Below are 17,098 nucleotides of genomic sequence, written 5' to 3' on the forward strand. Positions count from 1 at the left end.
TTTCCATCTGCACTCTGGCTGTGGGATACGTATGGCACTGTTGCCTATAGCGAGCCTGGGGACTCTTTTTGGCACAGGAGGCTTCAGGCTGATCGTGAGTCTCAGAGGAAGAGCCTAAAAAATGAGTCAGTCTCTGCCCACAAGAGCTGTCTGTGTTTGTGTGGGGACAGTCGTCGCTACGTGTACACAATGGTTTCTTTAGGCACCGCCGACACACAGACAGGGAACACCAGCAGCAGCATCTCTGTCGAATATGAAGAACGGTTATTTACGGCCCTACATGAGTTATAACAAAATCTCTGTCAGAGACGGTTCGTGTCTGGGATGGGGGTGGGGGGTGAGAGGGGTAAACTGCCAACCGTTTGCTCATGGGGCTATTTTTAGCTCTTTACATTCTGTATTTGTCTAGCTGCAGCAGAAGCCATTCCCACATATCAGCTGCATAAAGGGTGCATTCAGCAGAGTTCAATAAATCCAAGATCAGCCCTTCGGTCTGGTGAGCTCGGGCCGCCTTCCCTCTGGCATTTCGTCGGTGCCCCGACGGACTGAAGTCATGCGGGGGCGGCACCCTGAGCCTGCCTCGGGGCTTCTTCAGGAGCTCACCTTCAATTTGGGGAGGCAACAGCAAGAAGGCTTCAGTGTGTGCTTCTGGAGGGCTGTACTCCCAGGCTTTCCCCATGGGCTGAAGACCCAAGGTGGAAACCACCCACGAAAGCAAACGAGAAAGCCCTTGGAGGGTCGTTCGCGTACCTGTTCGACTCTGTTCTGAGTCTCAGTGCCGCGGGCCTGTAAGCTGAAGCTCTGGTGAGCCCCATTACTGGGACTACCTAGTTCTGAGGGGCTTACCCGTCAACGTGGCCTAGAGGAAACTGCCAGGAGACCCAGCTGGTCCCAGCTCTGCCACTTGCCCGCTGTGTGACCTTGGGCAAGTCACTTAATCATATCGGACACAGTATCCGTCCCGCAAGGGCCTCACAGTGTAATATAAGGCAACTGAGGCTCAGAGAGATTACTGTGGAAATATTCCGGTGATTAGCATAGCGCTTGGCATTCATTCATTCAATCGTATTTATTGAGCGCTTACTGTGTGCAGAGCACTGTACTAAGATAGAGACAATCCCTACCCACCAACGGGCTCACTGTCTAGAAGGGGGAGACAGACAACAAAACAGGCACATAGTAAGCACTTAATCGATACGATCGTTATTTAATTATTATTTATATGGGATCTTCCCTGGCTTGAGCTGAAATTCCTGAGATGGAAGTTTTCCTCAAAAGATCAGTGAGCTTCCTCACTCCACATGTCCTTGGCTTCTTCCAAAACACTAGCAACCAATGCGAGGAGGAGGAGGCAGTAGCCAAAAAGTTCGGTATCCCCAGCTGGTGTTCAACTTCTGAAAAATCTAAGCTCGGGTTGGACAGCGACTGACTAACAGAGCCGGGGGAAGGACCCAGCGCCCAGGTCTTTACCTCATCACCTTCTGAATTCTGCGGCCGCACTCCGGGGCCAGGAGCTTTTTGCGCCGGGTGTCGATGAACTTCTGGACGGGTTTCAGCAGAGACTTACTGGGCGGAAAGAGCCCAGTGCAGAGCCAGAGCAACTGCCAGCCACGCTCCACGCTGTAACTGAAAGCACAAGACACTGCCCTCAGGCATCAGGCGGGAACGGCAGCTTTGCCGTGGGGGAGAACCTGGGATGAAGGGCACCTTACAGGGTTACCATTGGTATGCGCTCCAAGTGTCTGAGCGGGATGGAAGGCTGCTTCTTGCCAACGGGGGTCAAGAGCAGGGGTTCTGGCTGGGGGAACTCTCCTCTCACCGATGGGAGTGGGATAGCTTCACCGAATGAGGCCCCGCTTCCCAGAGACCAAAGAGCAACCTGGATGCCAGACACCACGGGGCACATGATGGAGGGGACTGGGCTCGTGAATATTCATGATGGCCCTCGAATAGCCACGAGCTCTGATTTAAGACCCAGGCTTGGCTGGAATGCCTACCGACTGGAATTCCAGTTGTCACGCGAGTTACGGCGGCAGACTAAACCGCTACTATGATTTAGGACACGTTCCGATCCAGAGCCCGTCCCCGGGGTCGGGAATCCGGGCCCGGGGGGTGACCTCATCAGTCAGTTAGTTATTCAGTCTCTAATGTCTGGGCTTCAAAGGCCCTTCAGAGGAGAACCGCCTGGGACAGACTTAGCATTTCATTCCTTCTTCAGAAGGAGGTGACCCTCTGGAGGATGACTCCATGGGGGAGTCTGAGGGTCCCTGAGGATTCGTGTAGAAGTAGATTCATGTAGAAATACCCCTGGGAAGGGGGGTTGAGGGGGCAGGGGGCGCTGGATGTGAATAGATTAGAGGACTACAAAGGAGGATGACTAAATGGTTGGTTTATTCCCTTGCAAAGGATGCTGGGCCTGATAGCGACTGCGGGAAAAATGAGCAGAGGCTGTGGAACTAGGGAGTGACGTGAGGGGAGGGGAAATGATAGGGACTCCATGAACTCTAGAAGATGCCGTTAAAGGTACTGGGGGAGGGAAAACCTGTCTCCCAGCATCAGGAAGTCCTGGGAATGCCCAGAACCTCTCTCTCGCCCCTCCTCCAGCGTGCCCAATGGAGGCTCCAAATACTGAGAGCCCAGAGAAGCGCTGTGGCTTCCCCATCCCTGCTCTGCCTTCTGACCTGCCTCATGTCTCAGGCAGTTAGGGAGAAGAGGGGCCATGGCCCTACGGGATATTCCCCATGTCCAGCTGCCAGTCCCGACGCTCGCCTGGGAACCGGGCTCTGACACAGTCCTGCAGCCAGCGCTCCGCTCTGGGACGATCCCAGGCCATCTGCATGGCTTTGGCAATCAGCCCCAAGGGACGCCAGGCGCAACCGCCCAGCCCGCCTACCTGTTGGAGTTCTCCGTCAGCTGCTTCAGGATCTGGCAGTAGATTTCGTCTTTCAAGGCGTCTTCGTAGATGGCGGCGGTGAAAATCTGGTCGGTGAGCTCCACTGGGGATCGGGCCTGGCTCGAGGGATAGTCTCCCATGTACTTCATGATAGGTGAGGGACCAGTTCAGGAAAAGAGATGCTAATGAGGAACCCGCTGGGAAAAGAGGAGTGGCCCTGGATTGAGATTCCTCTGGGCCACATTTTATTCCAGGGTCACAAATTGGCCCTACACGTTTGGTGGATTCAGTAGCCATTTGGCTCAACGATCACAAGGCAGTAAATTGGGCTCGAGGAGACAGGTCTTGCCAGTCGTCAAGTAACTGTGGCAAAACCATTTATCCTCTCAGGGGCATCTTTTCTTGTCTCAAAACTAGGCCAATGAAGGTCACCTTTGGCCTGCCTCCCAGTGATGATGAAAAGAGCAACAGGGTAAGGTCTGCTGTTGGACAAGGGGTTTTACAGTTATAAGACATAGATACCCAGGCAAACATCCCCAAAACACCTTCTATCTCAACTCTGCAACCTTCCGTTCCACCCGACTCACCACCTTGGATCTCATCTGTGCACCTTTTTGAATTTAATCTATTCAAAATCCCACAATCTGACCCCAACCTTCTAATACGCTGTGTCTCCCACATACACCTTCCCCAAAAAACTGTCCTCTGCAACACTCAGAACCCACCAATCTTTAGACAACGCCCTGCCTGACTTCTTCTAGGCCACCTTCCCCTCTCGTGCTGCACAAATCAACATCCTCAACTCCACCTTCTCCACAGTACTTGGCTCCTTTGTCCTCCATTTTTCCACGGATCGTACACTATCAACCCTCAGCCCTGGATCCTGCTCTGGTGCCACTGAGCATGGCTGGTGGAAAAATCCAGGCTTCAGATTGACTTTGGCCATCTGTAATTTGTCCTTACCTGCTGTAACTCTGTCCTCTCTTCTGCCCAGCAACACCGCTTCTTCTTAGGAACCTTTTTGCCCAGTGTCTCCACCAACTATTCCAGACCTTTAACTCCCTCTTGAATCCCCTAGTGTCCCCACCTATCTCTCATTCCTGAGGACTTTGCCAGCTACTCTGACAAAATCCAGCCCAGAGGCGTGAGCTCCCCCAAATCTTCACCTCACCTTCCCAATTCCCTCATCTATTCGATCATCCTTCCCGGTCCTCTCTCAAGACAAGCTCTCTTGACTGCTTTCAAAATCAACCCTCTCCACCTACTCCTCCAACCCCATCCGTTCTCGCCTTCTGTAAATACGGGCACCCACTCTTTTTTCCCTCCCTACCATCCGCTTCAACTGCTCCCTCTCTGATGGCTCCTTCCCTTCTGCCTTCAAACATGTCCATATCTCCCCAAAGCTAATAAAACCTACTTTGGATCCACTGCTCCATCCAGCTATCCCTCCTCCCATTCCTGCCCAAACTCCTCGAATGGAATGCCTCTCCTCCAATTCTCTTCTTGATCCTCTGAAATCTTCTCCCTTCACTCAACTGAGACTTTTCTCTCTCAGGTTACCAGTGACCTCTTTCTTGCCAAATCTAATGAACTCTACTCTGTTCTAATCCTTCTCAAGCTCTCAGCTGCTTTCAACAGGGTGGATCCCCCTGCAATCCCCCTGATAAGTTGTAAGTTTCTTGAGAGCAGGGATCAGGTCTACTAATTCTCTTATACTCTACTATATATATAGTAATTTTAGTAGAATCACTAGTATTACTAGAATAGTAATTACTATAATAATTCAAGATCTACTAATTCTATCATACTGTCCCAAGTGTACTCTGCACATTGTATGTGCTCATTAAATATTTTTGACTGATTGAATTTTCTTCTTTGCCCCACACTGTCAGCTGGCCAGCAGTCAAGCTGAGGCTCAGAGAGGTGTAGTCATTACCTCAAGATCACACAGCAAAGACTGGAACTAAAACTCTGCCAGATTCCCACTTCAATATTTTACCACTAGACTTCGCTGTCTCTGGTGTTTGAGACCCAGCCCAAATTTCCCACAAGAACCTCCCCAAAATGACTGGTCCATCTGGGAGAGTTGGGTTGCCCACTGGAACAGTCGAGCTTTTGTGGGAGACTGGGGCGTCCGAAGACCTGTCCTGAAGGAGATGAGAGAAGTTGGTAGGGAGATGGCATGATACGGAGGGAGGAAGAAGCAGCAGCCATGGTCAGTTCCATGGGAGAGGAAAGGATATCAATGAAGGCCTGGTAGGCAGGGTCCCTCAGTTCTGCTATGGCATGAACTTTCTTCAGCAAAGGCTGCTTGAGAGGCTCCCGGGTGTAGGCCCACAGGTAACTCTTTCCCCTTGCCTTAGGTAACACGGCTTTGCTGATTGTCTCCTTCTCGGGTGCCCTGAATGGGAACAGAAACCTAGCGTTAAGATGCTGAGGAAAGAACGTAGTCCAAGCAAGGGAACTTTCTAATGACTCCTCTTTTCAGGTGACACCAGTCAGTAAGCAATGGGGTCAGGGTGATGTTTGGACAAGGAAGGAGAGAGGTGATCCTTAGTACAGTGCTTTGCACACAGTAAGCGCTCAATAAATATGATCGAATGAATGAATCCAAGGCTCTAAACCCCTGAGACACAGAGCCCTCAAACAGCTGAGGGAGGATATGGACGTTCTTGTCCCTTTTGAGGGGCTCTGCAAACATGATGGATGGGGTAGTTTAGAGTGGACCTGCTTGAAGGCAGGGGAATAATAGATAAAATGACCTCTCAAAGCCCCTTCCAGCTCTCTTATTTCATGATTTGGTGACCATTCTGGCTCCCTCAATGATTGGAAAGCCTCAGGGTTCCCGGAAGGAGTCAGAAGATGCCCCTAGAAGGGCAGAATGAGTTGAAGTTTATCCCCAGTACACCTTCAGCCCCAACTTCTTTGACCCCAGCTGTTCTGCAAGAGGGAAAAACTGCTATTAAATGCTATTTCAGAGTTCACATTGTGCTAGTTGTGGTCCTAAAATGTATGGCATGGACCCTTCCCTCTGAGGCCCTATGGCAGGCTGATCAGGGAAAGAAAACCCCTGCTGATACACATTAATTGTTCAGGGGTTGGTTCTGGCCTTTTTTTTGTGGCCTATGGAATATTAAGGCCAACAAACATCACATTCACTGTGCTACCATTGTGGGACAGCTTCAACTGCCAACAATCTGTGCCCTCACCCGGGCACAGGTGGGTTTGGTAAAGGGTGGCAGGTTTCCAGCCAGTATCCCAGTCTACCCCAGCAAGGTCTATGGGGTTTGTTTCATCATGAGGAAGAGAGGCAAGCCGGAGTCCTCTCCCTTGGTCACTGTTTCAGACACAACAATTGTCATCCCAATCCACTTTGAGGTGGTAGGAAGGCTGGTCTGGGGCAGCTGGGCCCAGTTCCATTGGTCCAAGTGAGGAGCACTTTCCTTCCTGGGCAAGGGAGAAAGAATATTAATCCCATTTTTTATGCTGAAGTAATGGGGGGAAAATGAGTGGTGACCCAATCATTCTGTTTGCAGGGCTCGTTTAGAAATAGTCACAGTCTGGAACAGGGCTCTGGCCTTAAGCATGGAAATTATTTTCCTCTGAGATATGAACTTCTGACTTGCAGTTTCCGGATCAGAACTCTGAAAATGAACTCTGAAATGAAAGGTCATATCTGCAACTATTTCTTGTTGTTTCTGTTTTTCCACCATTTCCTTTTCCCTCTGTTCTTGCAATTTCTTTGCTCTTTCCAACCTTCTAGCCAATGCTTCCTGTGCATCCATTGCTGTATTTCGTCCTCTAAAAGGAGGTGGACTCGGAGTTCGGCTCAAACTTCTGCTGAATCCTCGCGGCTTGAGAACTCCAAGTCAGAGAACTGACTTGAGAACTCCAGTTTCTGGTTTGCCTAATCTGTGGGATTTGTGTAGCCCTGCCTACTCTCTTAAGAGACGTGGTCAGCAGTGGAACAACCCAGATGTGGCTTCTGGAGCAAGGTTCATCTTAGAGTCCCTAAGATAAGACAAGGAGGTGAATAGAAGGGAGGTATTTAAATCCTAGGTACTTTTGAGATTTGTATTCTCAGAGTTTAGAGCATGTGCACTGAGAGATAACCAAGCTTTCAGTACACAGACTCCAAACTCTGGGAATACTGAAACTGCTCTTTAATCAGAAGAACCCCCAAATAATGATAATAATGATGATGATTATCACTGCTATGATTATTCATAATAGCATTTGTTAAGCACTTACTAGGTGCCAGGCACTATACTAAGCTCTGGAGCAGTTACATGATAATCGGGTTGTACATAATCCCTGTCCCACATAGTGCTCACAGTCTTCATCCTCATTTTATAGGTGAGGAAACTGAGGCACAGAGAAGTTAAATGACTTGACCAAGGTCACCCAGCAGATAAGTGGCAGAGCCGGAATTAGAATACAGATCCTCTGAATCCGCTGCTCCTTACACTAGGCTACGCTTCTCAGACTTCCACTGACACAACAACTAGGGCTTTAGAGGGATTCTTCCTAGACACCAACAGCCTCAGGACAACCACCTGAACTTAGGCTCGGGATTTAACCACACCATGTATGGCAGTGCAGGACCCCGGTCATCTGAAGGGCAGTCAAACCCCAGGGGAAACATTACCTGAAAAATTCATAGGCGAATTCCTCCAGGGTGAAGGGCTGCACTTGTGATTCCTCTTCCTGAGGCTTCTCTTGGTGGGAATTCTGCCTCATCAACTTTCGCTCCTCTGGTGACACGGCCAACAAACTCTGGAAATACAGCACTCCAAGGTAACATAGCCCAATGTGAAGCAGGTAAACAAGACAAAACACGGTTCTTCCTCCCAACAACAGCCTGGAGGGGTGGCTGGGCGGAGGGAGTGGGGTGACCTGAATAACCAGATGCTCCGATAAGGAAGGGCTCGCTTGGCCTGGGAGTGGAAATGAGCACCAGCTTGGCTGTGGTCACCGTTCATGCCAGGCACCTCTGCTTGGGAACCTTGCTATACACTACAAGTTGACTCTCTGGGTTGTCTGCTCCTGATTGGGACTTTATCAGGAATTTCAACCACCCTGTGAAGCCTCAGATTTGAAGCTGAGGCATAACTGACGGGTATCTGCAGCTTCGATCCTGCTCATTCTGACACGAACTGTGCTCTTCCCTGTCATTTATTATTTATTCATATTAATGTCTGTCTCTCCCTCTAGCCTGTAAGCTTGTTGTGAGCAGGGGTGTGTCTATTATTATATTATACTCTCCCAAGCACTTAGTACAGTGCTCTGCACACAGTAAGCACTCAATGAATACAATTGAATGAAGAGCCCAGGCTTTCATGAAAAATGGAGCTTCATTCTGAAGTGACCACTGGAAACCAAATCTCAGATGACAGAGATTCTTAAAGCCCTTCAGCTTTAGTGACTTTCATCAGAATGGAAGGGTTTTCTGAAGGTCATCCCAGAGACAGAGAAATAGATGAACTGATCTTGCCAGACCCGTTTTGAGTTTCTGTCCCGATTTCTGTTCCCCAGGTGAGAGCCAGGAGAGGCTCCTGGACTTCGAAAGTCCCACTCTCAGCCTGGGTTCCCACAGCTGCATCCCAGACCAGAAGGAACGCAGCAGGAGTGCTTTGTGGAAAGACAGGGAGAGTTCATTCAGGTTGCCCTTCCCCCCTTTCAAAGCCTTATTATTAATAACAATTATTATTATGATGATTCTTATTAAGCGCTTACTAGGTGTCAAGCACCGTTCTAAGTGCTGGGGTAGGTACAAGTTAATCAGGTTGAATTTGGTCCCTGTCCCACACGGGGCTCACACTCTTAATCCCCATTTTACAGATGAGGTAACTGAGGCCCAGAGAAGTTAAGTGACTTGGCCAAGGTCACACAGCAGATGTGTGGTGGAGTCGGTATTAGAACACAGGACCTTCTGACTCCCAGGCCCATGTTCTATGCACTAAGTCACGCTGCTTCTCTTATTGAAGGCCCATCTCCTCCAAGCGGCCTTCCCTGACTAAGCCCTCATTTCCTCTTCTCCCACTCCCTTCTGCATCCCCTTTTGCACTTGGATTTCCTCCCTTTTTCACCCCTCCCTCAGCCTCACGGCACTTATGTACAGTCGTCATTTTTTTGTTTATATTGATGTCTGTCTCCCCCTCTAAACTGTAAGCTCTTTGTGGGCAGGGAACGCGTCTACCAACTCTGTTATACCTTACTTTCCCATGCACTTAGTACAGCGCTCTGCATATAGTAAGCACTCAATAAATACAACTGATTAATTGATTGATTGGCTGTGGACCCGCTTCTTTAGGGGAGCAAAGTGTGCGGGCTGGGTAGTAGGAGAGAAGCGAGGTGAGGTAGGAGGGGGCAAGGTGATGGACTATTTTAAAACCAATGGTGAGGAGTTTTTACTTGACACGGAGGTGGATGGGCAACCACCGGAGTTTTTTAGGAAGGGGATGACGTGTCCTGAACGTTTTTGTAGAAAACGTTGAGTGAAGTATGGACTGGAGTGCGGAGAGACAGGAGGCTGGGAGGTCAGCAAGGAGGCTGATGCGCTAATCCAGGAGGGATAGGATGAGTGACCGTACTAAGACGATAGCAGTTTGGCTGGAGAGGAAAGGGCGGATTTTAGCGACGTTGTGAAGGTGGGACCGACAGGATTCTCCACTGTGGAGCACCGCCCCCAACCCCCAGAGCGTTCCTCACCAGCATCTGGGGAGATGGCTTCAGGACGGTGGGGATGACATAGATGGCATCTAGAGGCACAGCTCCGCTTTTGCCTGTCCTCTCATTCTCAGCGCCCATCCAATCTTTAGTGGCCACTATCTTCCGGTCATTATTCAGGATCAGCAAGTCTCCTTTCCTGCAGGCCAGAAGGGTGATGTCATCTGGAAAGAGAAGCAGACCCCTGAGGGACTCTCCCACTGCCTGCTTGGTGAACGAGGCAACCCCAGATCACTCCAACGCCAGGAATCAATCAGTGGTACCATTGTGTATCGAGCGGTTACTATGTGCTGAGCACTGTGCTAAACACTTGGGAGAGGAAACAGGCCAACTGAGATGCTGTGCGCATCTTGGTCATAGAATCTTGCTCCCATTCTTCCCAGGTCACACTCTCCCAATTCCCTCCTCAGCATTTATGAACTCACAGGACTTGCACACGGTATTACCGAGTACTATTTAGGAGCTCTTATGTTCAAAGCGTTGTGCTAAGCGCTGGGGTAAAGTAATCCCCCTCCTATTTAAGCCCTTAGTCACAGTCATCTTTCAAGTCCCTCCTCCTTCCTAGCTGTAAATTAATCCGTGTCTACTCTTTTTTCGATCGTAAGCACCTTAAAGGGGGAAGCATGTCTTCTACTTTACAGGAAGCAGTGAGCAGAGGCCCGGGAGTCAGAGGACTTGGGGTCAAAAATCTTAGCACAGTGCTCTGCACATAGTAAGCGCTCAATAAATACTATTGAATGAAAATCTGGCCCCTTCATCGGCCTGCTGCGTCACCTTGGGGAAGTCACTTAAATTTTTTGTGCCTCATCCATAAAATGGGAATTCAATACTTCTACCGTGAGCCCGTCTTCTAGACTGTGTTGGGTCGTCTCTGTTGCCGAACTGTGCTTTCCAAGCGCTTAGTACAGTGCTCTGCACACAGTGAGCGCTCAATAAATATTATTGAATGAAGAAATGACCAAAACTCATTAGAGAAGCAGCGTGGCTCACTGGAAAGAGCCGGGGCTTTGGAATCAGAGGTCATGGGTTCGAACCCCGGCTCTGCCATTTGTCAGCTGTGTGACTTTGGGCAAGTCACTTCACTTCTCGGTGCCTCAGTTCCCTCATCTGTAAAGTGGGGATTAAGACTGTGAGCCCCACGTGGGACAACCTGATTCCCCTGTGTCTACCCCAGCGCTTAGAACAGTGCTCTGCACACAGTAAGCGCTTAACAAATACCAACATTATTATTATTATTATTATTAATAAATACGACTGAACGAATGAACTGTGAGCTCCAGGTGGGATGGGGACTGAGTCTGACCAGATTATCTTGTAACTATCCCAGTGCTTGATACAGTGTTTGGCACATGGTAAGGGCTTAAATACTGCAACTGTATTCTCCCAAGCACTTAATACAGGGCTCGGCACCCAGAAGGCACTCTGGAATTAGATACTGCTTTTTCTTTTCTCAATTCAGTTACTCCTCTGGGAGCTTCCTAGAGTGTCAGACTAGCTGAATAAAGGATCCTAGAAAGAAACTGGCAGGAGGCTGAGGAGCCCCAAGTATATATATATATATATATATATATATATATATATATATATATATATATATATATTAATGGTATTTGTTAAGAGCTTACTGTGTTTCAGTCACTGAACTAAGAACTAGAGTAGATACAAGACCATCAGGTTGGACCCAATCTGTGTTCCACATGGGGCTCATGGTCTTAATCTCCATTTTATAGATACTAATGTTGGTATTTGTTAAGCGCTTACTATGTGCAGAGCACTGTTCTAAGCACCGGGGTAGATACAGGGTAATCAGGTCGTCCCACATGAGGCTCACAGTTCATGCCCATTTTACAGATGAGGTAACTGAGGCACAGAGAAGTTAAGTGACTTGCCCACAGTCACACAGCTGGCAAGTGGCAGAGCCAGGATTCGAACTCCTGACCTCTGACTCCCAAGCCCGGGCTCTTTCCACTGAGTCACACTGCATAGAGAAGTGAAGTGCCTTGCCCAAGGTCACAAAGCAGACAAGTGGCGGAGCCAGGGTTAGCACCCAGGTCCTTTGATTCCCAGGGCCATGTTCTTTCCACTTGGCCATGCTGCTTCTATTCATTCATTCAGTAGTATTTACTGAGCGCTTACTATGTGCAGAGCACTGGACTAAGCGCTTGGAATGGACAACTCGGCAACAGATGGAGGCCATCCCTGCCCAATGACGGGCTCACAGTCTAATCGGGAGAGACGGACAGCAGAGCAAGACAGAATGAAACAAAAACAAGAAAACATCATCACGATAAATAGAATGAAGGCGATGGACACTTCATTAACAGAATAAATAGGGTAATAAATAATATATACAAATGAGCACAGTGCGGAGGGGAGGGGAAGGAGGCTCAGCTGAGGGGAGGGGAAGGGGGAAGGGGGAGGAGCAGAGGGTGGAGAGGGAGCAGAGGGAAAAGGGGGGAGCTCAGTCTGGGAAGGCCTCTTGGAGGAGAAGCAGCGTTTATAGTCTAAGCCACTTAAGCCCCAGGCAGACTTTCATAACGCCCTCATTCTGTCTCAGTTTTCTGTTCTCAACCAGCAAAGTCATCTTCCCGTACTGCAAGGTGCCACTCATTTATGAGAAAGCAGCGTGGCTCAGCGGAAAGAGCCCAGGCTTGGGAGTCAGAGGTCATGGGTTCGAATCCCAGCTCTGCCACTTGTCAGCTGTGTGACCGTGGGCAAGTCACTTCACTTCTCTGGGCCTCAGTGACCTCATCTGTAAAATAGGGATTACGACTGTGAGCCTCACGTGGGACAACCCGATTACCCTGGATCTACCCCAGCGCTTAGAACAATGCTCTGCACATAGTAAGCGCTCAACAAATACCAATAAAAGAGCTTTCTCCTCCGTGTCCTGCTCTGGGACCTCAAAGAGAGACATAATAATAATAACAATGATTGTGGTATTTGTAAAGTCCTTACTACGTGACAGGCATCGTACTTAGATCTGGGGTGGACACAGGCAAATGGGGTTAGACACATTCCCTGTCCCACATGGGGCTCACAATCTTAATCCCCATTTTCCAGATGAGGTAACTGAGGCACAGAGAGGTGAAGTGATCTGCCCAAGGTCACACTGACTCCCAGGTCTGGGCTCTATCCACTATACCATGCTGTTTTTACTCACCCCTCCATTCTACTCTCTGAAAAAGCCGCTGGTCCCTGGTGCGGGCCTTTTCGACATGGGGCCGGTGTCGACGACATCTCCCACGATCCTCTCTCTTACTAGAAACTGACAGCTCTGCTACAAGCAACCAGTATCTGCTAATGGAAGCAGCATGGCGGACCGGGTAGACAACGGACCCGGGAGCCAGGAGGTCAGGGGTCCTAATCCCACCTCCGCCGCTTCTCTGCTGCGTGACCTTGAGCCAGTCACTTCATTCCTCCGGGCCTCAGTTACCTCATCTGCAAATTGGGGCTTGAGACGTGAGCCCCACGTGGGACAAGGGACTGGGTCCGACCTGATTTGCTTGGATCCACCCCAGCGCTTAGTACAGTGCCTGGCACATAGTCAGCCCTTAACAAATACCATGATTATATTATTATTATCTGGGCCAATTTTTCAAGGCCGGGCTTTGCTCAAGCACCAGGATCCCGGAGGGCAGTAGGCATTTTGCCTCCACCGGCCTCCGGCGGAGGGTGCCAGGCCCTGCCCTCCTGGCTGGTTTGCCCTTCTTACCTTCGCGCTCATTGTGAGCCCGTCACTGGGCAGGGATTGTCTCTATCTGATGCCGAATTGTCCATTCCAAGCGCTCAGTCCAGTGCTCTGCACATAGTAAGCGCTCAATAAATACGATTGAATGTATTTATTGAGCGCTTACTATGTGCAGAGCCCTCGGGGGGCCCCCGCACCAATCCAGGAGGCGTGTTCACTGGGAGCCCATTACCTGTCTGTTTTCTGTCCTTCACTGCCATGGCATAATTCGACCTCATCTTCAGGCCCTCCAGGAACTTGGCCACCAGTTCGGCGATGACGACGCTGTGGACCGAGGTCAGGACGTACTCCTCTCCCTGGAGCGTGTGGAGGGTGAAGCTCTGCCCATATGTCTTGGCTGCCCTGTGGACCACACAGCTGTTCAGCGCCCCGACCCAAAGCCCACTCCCCGGTCTTGAGCTGCAGGTGGGGTTAGCTCGACGGAAATGTTGCCCAGACCCTTTCCACTCGGTCAGTCGGTCGGTGGTATTTAATAATGTTGGTATTTGTTAAGCACTTACTATGTGCAGAGCAGTGTTCTAAGCGCTGGGGTAGATACAGGGTAATCAGGTCGTTCCACGTGAGGCTCACAGTTAATCCCCATTTTACAGATGAGGTAACTGAGGTCCAGAGAAGTGAAGTGACTTGCCCACAGTCACACAGCCGACAAGTGGCAGAGCCGGGAGTCGAACCCATGACCCCTGACTCCGAAGCCCAGGCTCTTTCCACTGGGCTTCCGCTTCTTTGACCGCTTACTCTGTTCAGTGCAGTGTCCCTCCCCATCTCCCCTACTCGCTCCCTTTGCTCTAACCCCCTCCCAACCCCACAGCACTTGTGTATATATGTACATATTCATAATGATAATTCTATTTTTATTAATAATGTGCATAGATCTATAATTCTTTTTATTTATAATGATGCGACCGATGCTTGTTTACCTGTTTTGATGTCTGTCTCCCCGCTTCTAGACTGTGAGCCTGTTGTGGGCAGGGATTGTCTCTATTTGTTGCTCAATTGTGCTTCCCAAGCACTTAGTACAGTGCTCTGCACACAGTAAGCGCTCAATAAATGCAATTGAATGAATGAATAAATGCAGAGCACCCTACTGAGTGTTTGGGAGAGTACAATACAACAGAGTGGGTAGACACAATCCCTGCCCACAGGGAGCTGACAGTCTATGGGGGAGACAGACAATAAAACTCACTGGGAAGCAGCATCTCTTAGTGACAATAGCCTGGTCTTGGGAATCAGAGGTCATGGGTTCTAATTCCGGCTCTGTCACTTGTCTTCTGGGTGTCTTTGGGCAAGTCACTTAACTTCTCTGTGCCTCAGTTCCCTCATCTGTAAAATGGGGATTAAAACTGTGAGCCCCACATGGGACAACCTGATCACCTTGTATCCCCCCAGCGCTTAGAACAGTGCTTTGCACATAGTAAGCGCTTAACAAATACCACCATTATTAGTAGTACAGTGCTCTGCACAGAGTAAGAGTTCAATAAGTATGATTTTGATTAGTTGATTCTTTTCAAGGCTAAGAGCTCCTTTCTATTTGATTTTTAGGAGACCCCACCTGTTCGTTAATATCCCTGTGATTTCCGGGAAGGAGAGATCCAGAAGTTTCTTCTCAGACTCATCCAGGAAGCAGAGGCCTTTCCAATTGATAGCCACTATTATGTTATTCTTGGGCAGGCTGGGTCCTGAAAGAGGAGAAATCATGGTTAATGGCTTCTGACCCATCTCTGCCCCTCTCTTAGTCCTCTCTCTCTCTCACTTTAATGGTGTTTGTTAAGTGCTTGTTACCTACCAGGCAGTCTTTTGTCTGCCTTGTGACCTTGGGCAAATCACTTCACTTCTCTGTGCCTCAGTGACCTCATCTGTAAAATGGGGATTAAGACTGTGAGCCTCCTGTGGGACAACCTGATCACCTTGTATCCACCCCAGTGCTTAGAAGAGTGCTTGGCACATAATAAGCACTTAACCAATACCATTCTTCTTCTTACTATAGAAGCTAATCAGGTTGGACAGAGTTCATGTCCCCCATGGGGCTCACTGTCTGAATTTCGATGTTCCAAATGAGGGTACTGACTGGTAGAGAGGTGGCTTGCCCAAGGTCACAACACCGCATGCGAGTGGCCGGGTCAGGATTAGAACCCAGGTCCTTCTGACTCCCAGATCTGTATTCTATCCACTTAGGTGAGGCTCCTTCTTATCATCCCTTCCCCATCTGTAGACATTACCTGAAAATCTGCTGGCTTCAAAAAACCTAGAAAACAGCAAAGGCCACTGAAAACGAGCCAAATCCACCAACTGTTCCTTCACGCTCAGACTGGAGGCACGTTCCTGGGTGTACGGAGCCTACAACGGAGAAATGATTCCCTGGCTCAATTAATAATAACAACAAATTACTTCGCTAATTATCAAGCACCGTACTAAGTGATCGAGTAGAAATGAGATGTCATACACCGTTCTGGTACCTCTTGAGGTGCGCAGTCTAAGTAGGAAGGAAGGTAGGTATTTAATCTTCATTATACAGAGGAGGAAACTGACGTTCAGAGAAGGAACTTGCCCGAGGTCACGCAGCAGGCAGATGGTGGAGTTGGAATTAGAACCCAGGTTCTCTGATTCCCGGGTCTCTGCTCTTTCCACCAGGCCACGCTGCTAACTGCTGTCCCAGGCTGGCAGGTATCCAAGCATCGTTGATAAATTCATTCATTCATTTATTCAATAGCATTTACTGAGCGCTTACTATATGCAGAGCACTGTACTAAGTGCTTGGAATGTACAAATTGGCAACAGATAGAAACAGCCCCTGCCCATTGACGGGCTCACAGTCTAATCGAGGGAGACAGACAGACAAAAACAATAGCAATAAATAGAATCAAGGGGATGTACCTCTCATTAACAAAATAAATAGGGAAATAAAAAATATATACAAATGAGCGGACGAGCACAGTGCTGAGGGGAGGGGAAGGGAGAGGGGGAGGAGTAGAGGGAAAGGGGGGGAAAAGGGGAGCTTAGCTGAGGGGAGGTGAAGGCAGGGGTAGAGAGGCAGCAGAGGGAGCTCAATCTGGGAAGGCCTCCTGGAGGAGGTGAGCTCTCAGTAGGACTTTGAAGTGGGGAAGAGAATTAGTTCGGCGGAGATGAGGAGGGAGGGCATTCCAGGACCGTGGGCGGTCGTGGCCCAGGGGTCGACGGCGGGATAGGCGAGAACGGGGGACGGCGAGGAGGTGGGCGGCGGAGGAGCGGAGCGTGCGGGGTGGGCGGTAGAAAGAGAGAAGGGAGGAGAGGTAGGAGGGGGCAAGGGGATGGAGAGCCTTATAGCCTAGAGTGAGAAGTTTTTGTTTCGTGCGGAGGTTGATAGGCAACCACTAGACGTTTCTAAGAAGGGGAGTGAAATGCCCAGAGCGTTTCTGCAGGAAGATGAGCTGGGCAGCATAATGAAGAATAGACTGGAGCGGGGAGAGACAGGAGGAAGGGAGATCAGAGAGAAATTAGACTGTGAGCCTTGCCAAATGACAGGAGTGACACAGTGGAGGGCTCAGGAGGTTGAAGGAGCAATAGCTGGGCCAGGAGAGGTGGTTGGCATGGACCGGAGCACCGGACAGGAAGAGAGGTAGGATCAACACGGGGAAGAACCAGTCACGGGTGCGTCTTCTCCTATGGCTGGCTCACGTGCCATCTCCCTCTCGTGGGAGCAGCGGGGCAGGTGTTGAGTGGTCAGAAACCTGGATGTTTTCCTTGTCTTT

At 49.6% G+C, this 17,098-nt stretch overlaps 1 protein-coding gene across 1 annotated transcript in view; it reads right to left on the minus strand.

The window, feature by feature from the left end:
• MYO7B (myosin VIIB) overlaps positions 1-17,098 on the minus strand; it is a 143,368-nt gene that overhangs the window by 15,772 nt on the left and 110,498 nt on the right. Inside the window, exons 32-39 of the mRNA XM_029074169.1 lie at positions 15,590-15,707; positions 14,923-15,049; positions 13,546-13,715; positions 9,605-9,786; positions 7,542-7,669; positions 5,137-5,294; positions 2,894-3,047; positions 1,471-1,626 (exon numbers count right to left, since the gene is read on the minus strand). Coding sequence (XP_028930002.1) covers positions 1,471-1,626; positions 2,894-3,047; positions 5,137-5,294; positions 7,542-7,669; positions 9,605-9,786; positions 13,546-13,715; positions 14,923-15,049; positions 15,590-15,707 — 1,193 coding nt within the window. The remainder of the gene's footprint in view (positions 1-1,470; positions 1,627-2,893; positions 3,048-5,136; positions 5,295-7,541; positions 7,670-9,604; positions 9,787-13,545; positions 13,716-14,922; positions 15,050-15,589; positions 15,708-17,098) is intronic.

Source organism: Ornithorhynchus anatinus, chromosome 1, assembly GCF_004115215.2.
Source record: "Ornithorhynchus anatinus isolate Pmale09 chromosome 1, mOrnAna1.pri.v4, whole genome shotgun sequence".
Taxonomy (NCBI): Eukaryota; Metazoa; Chordata; class Mammalia; order Monotremata; family Ornithorhynchidae; genus Ornithorhynchus; species Ornithorhynchus anatinus.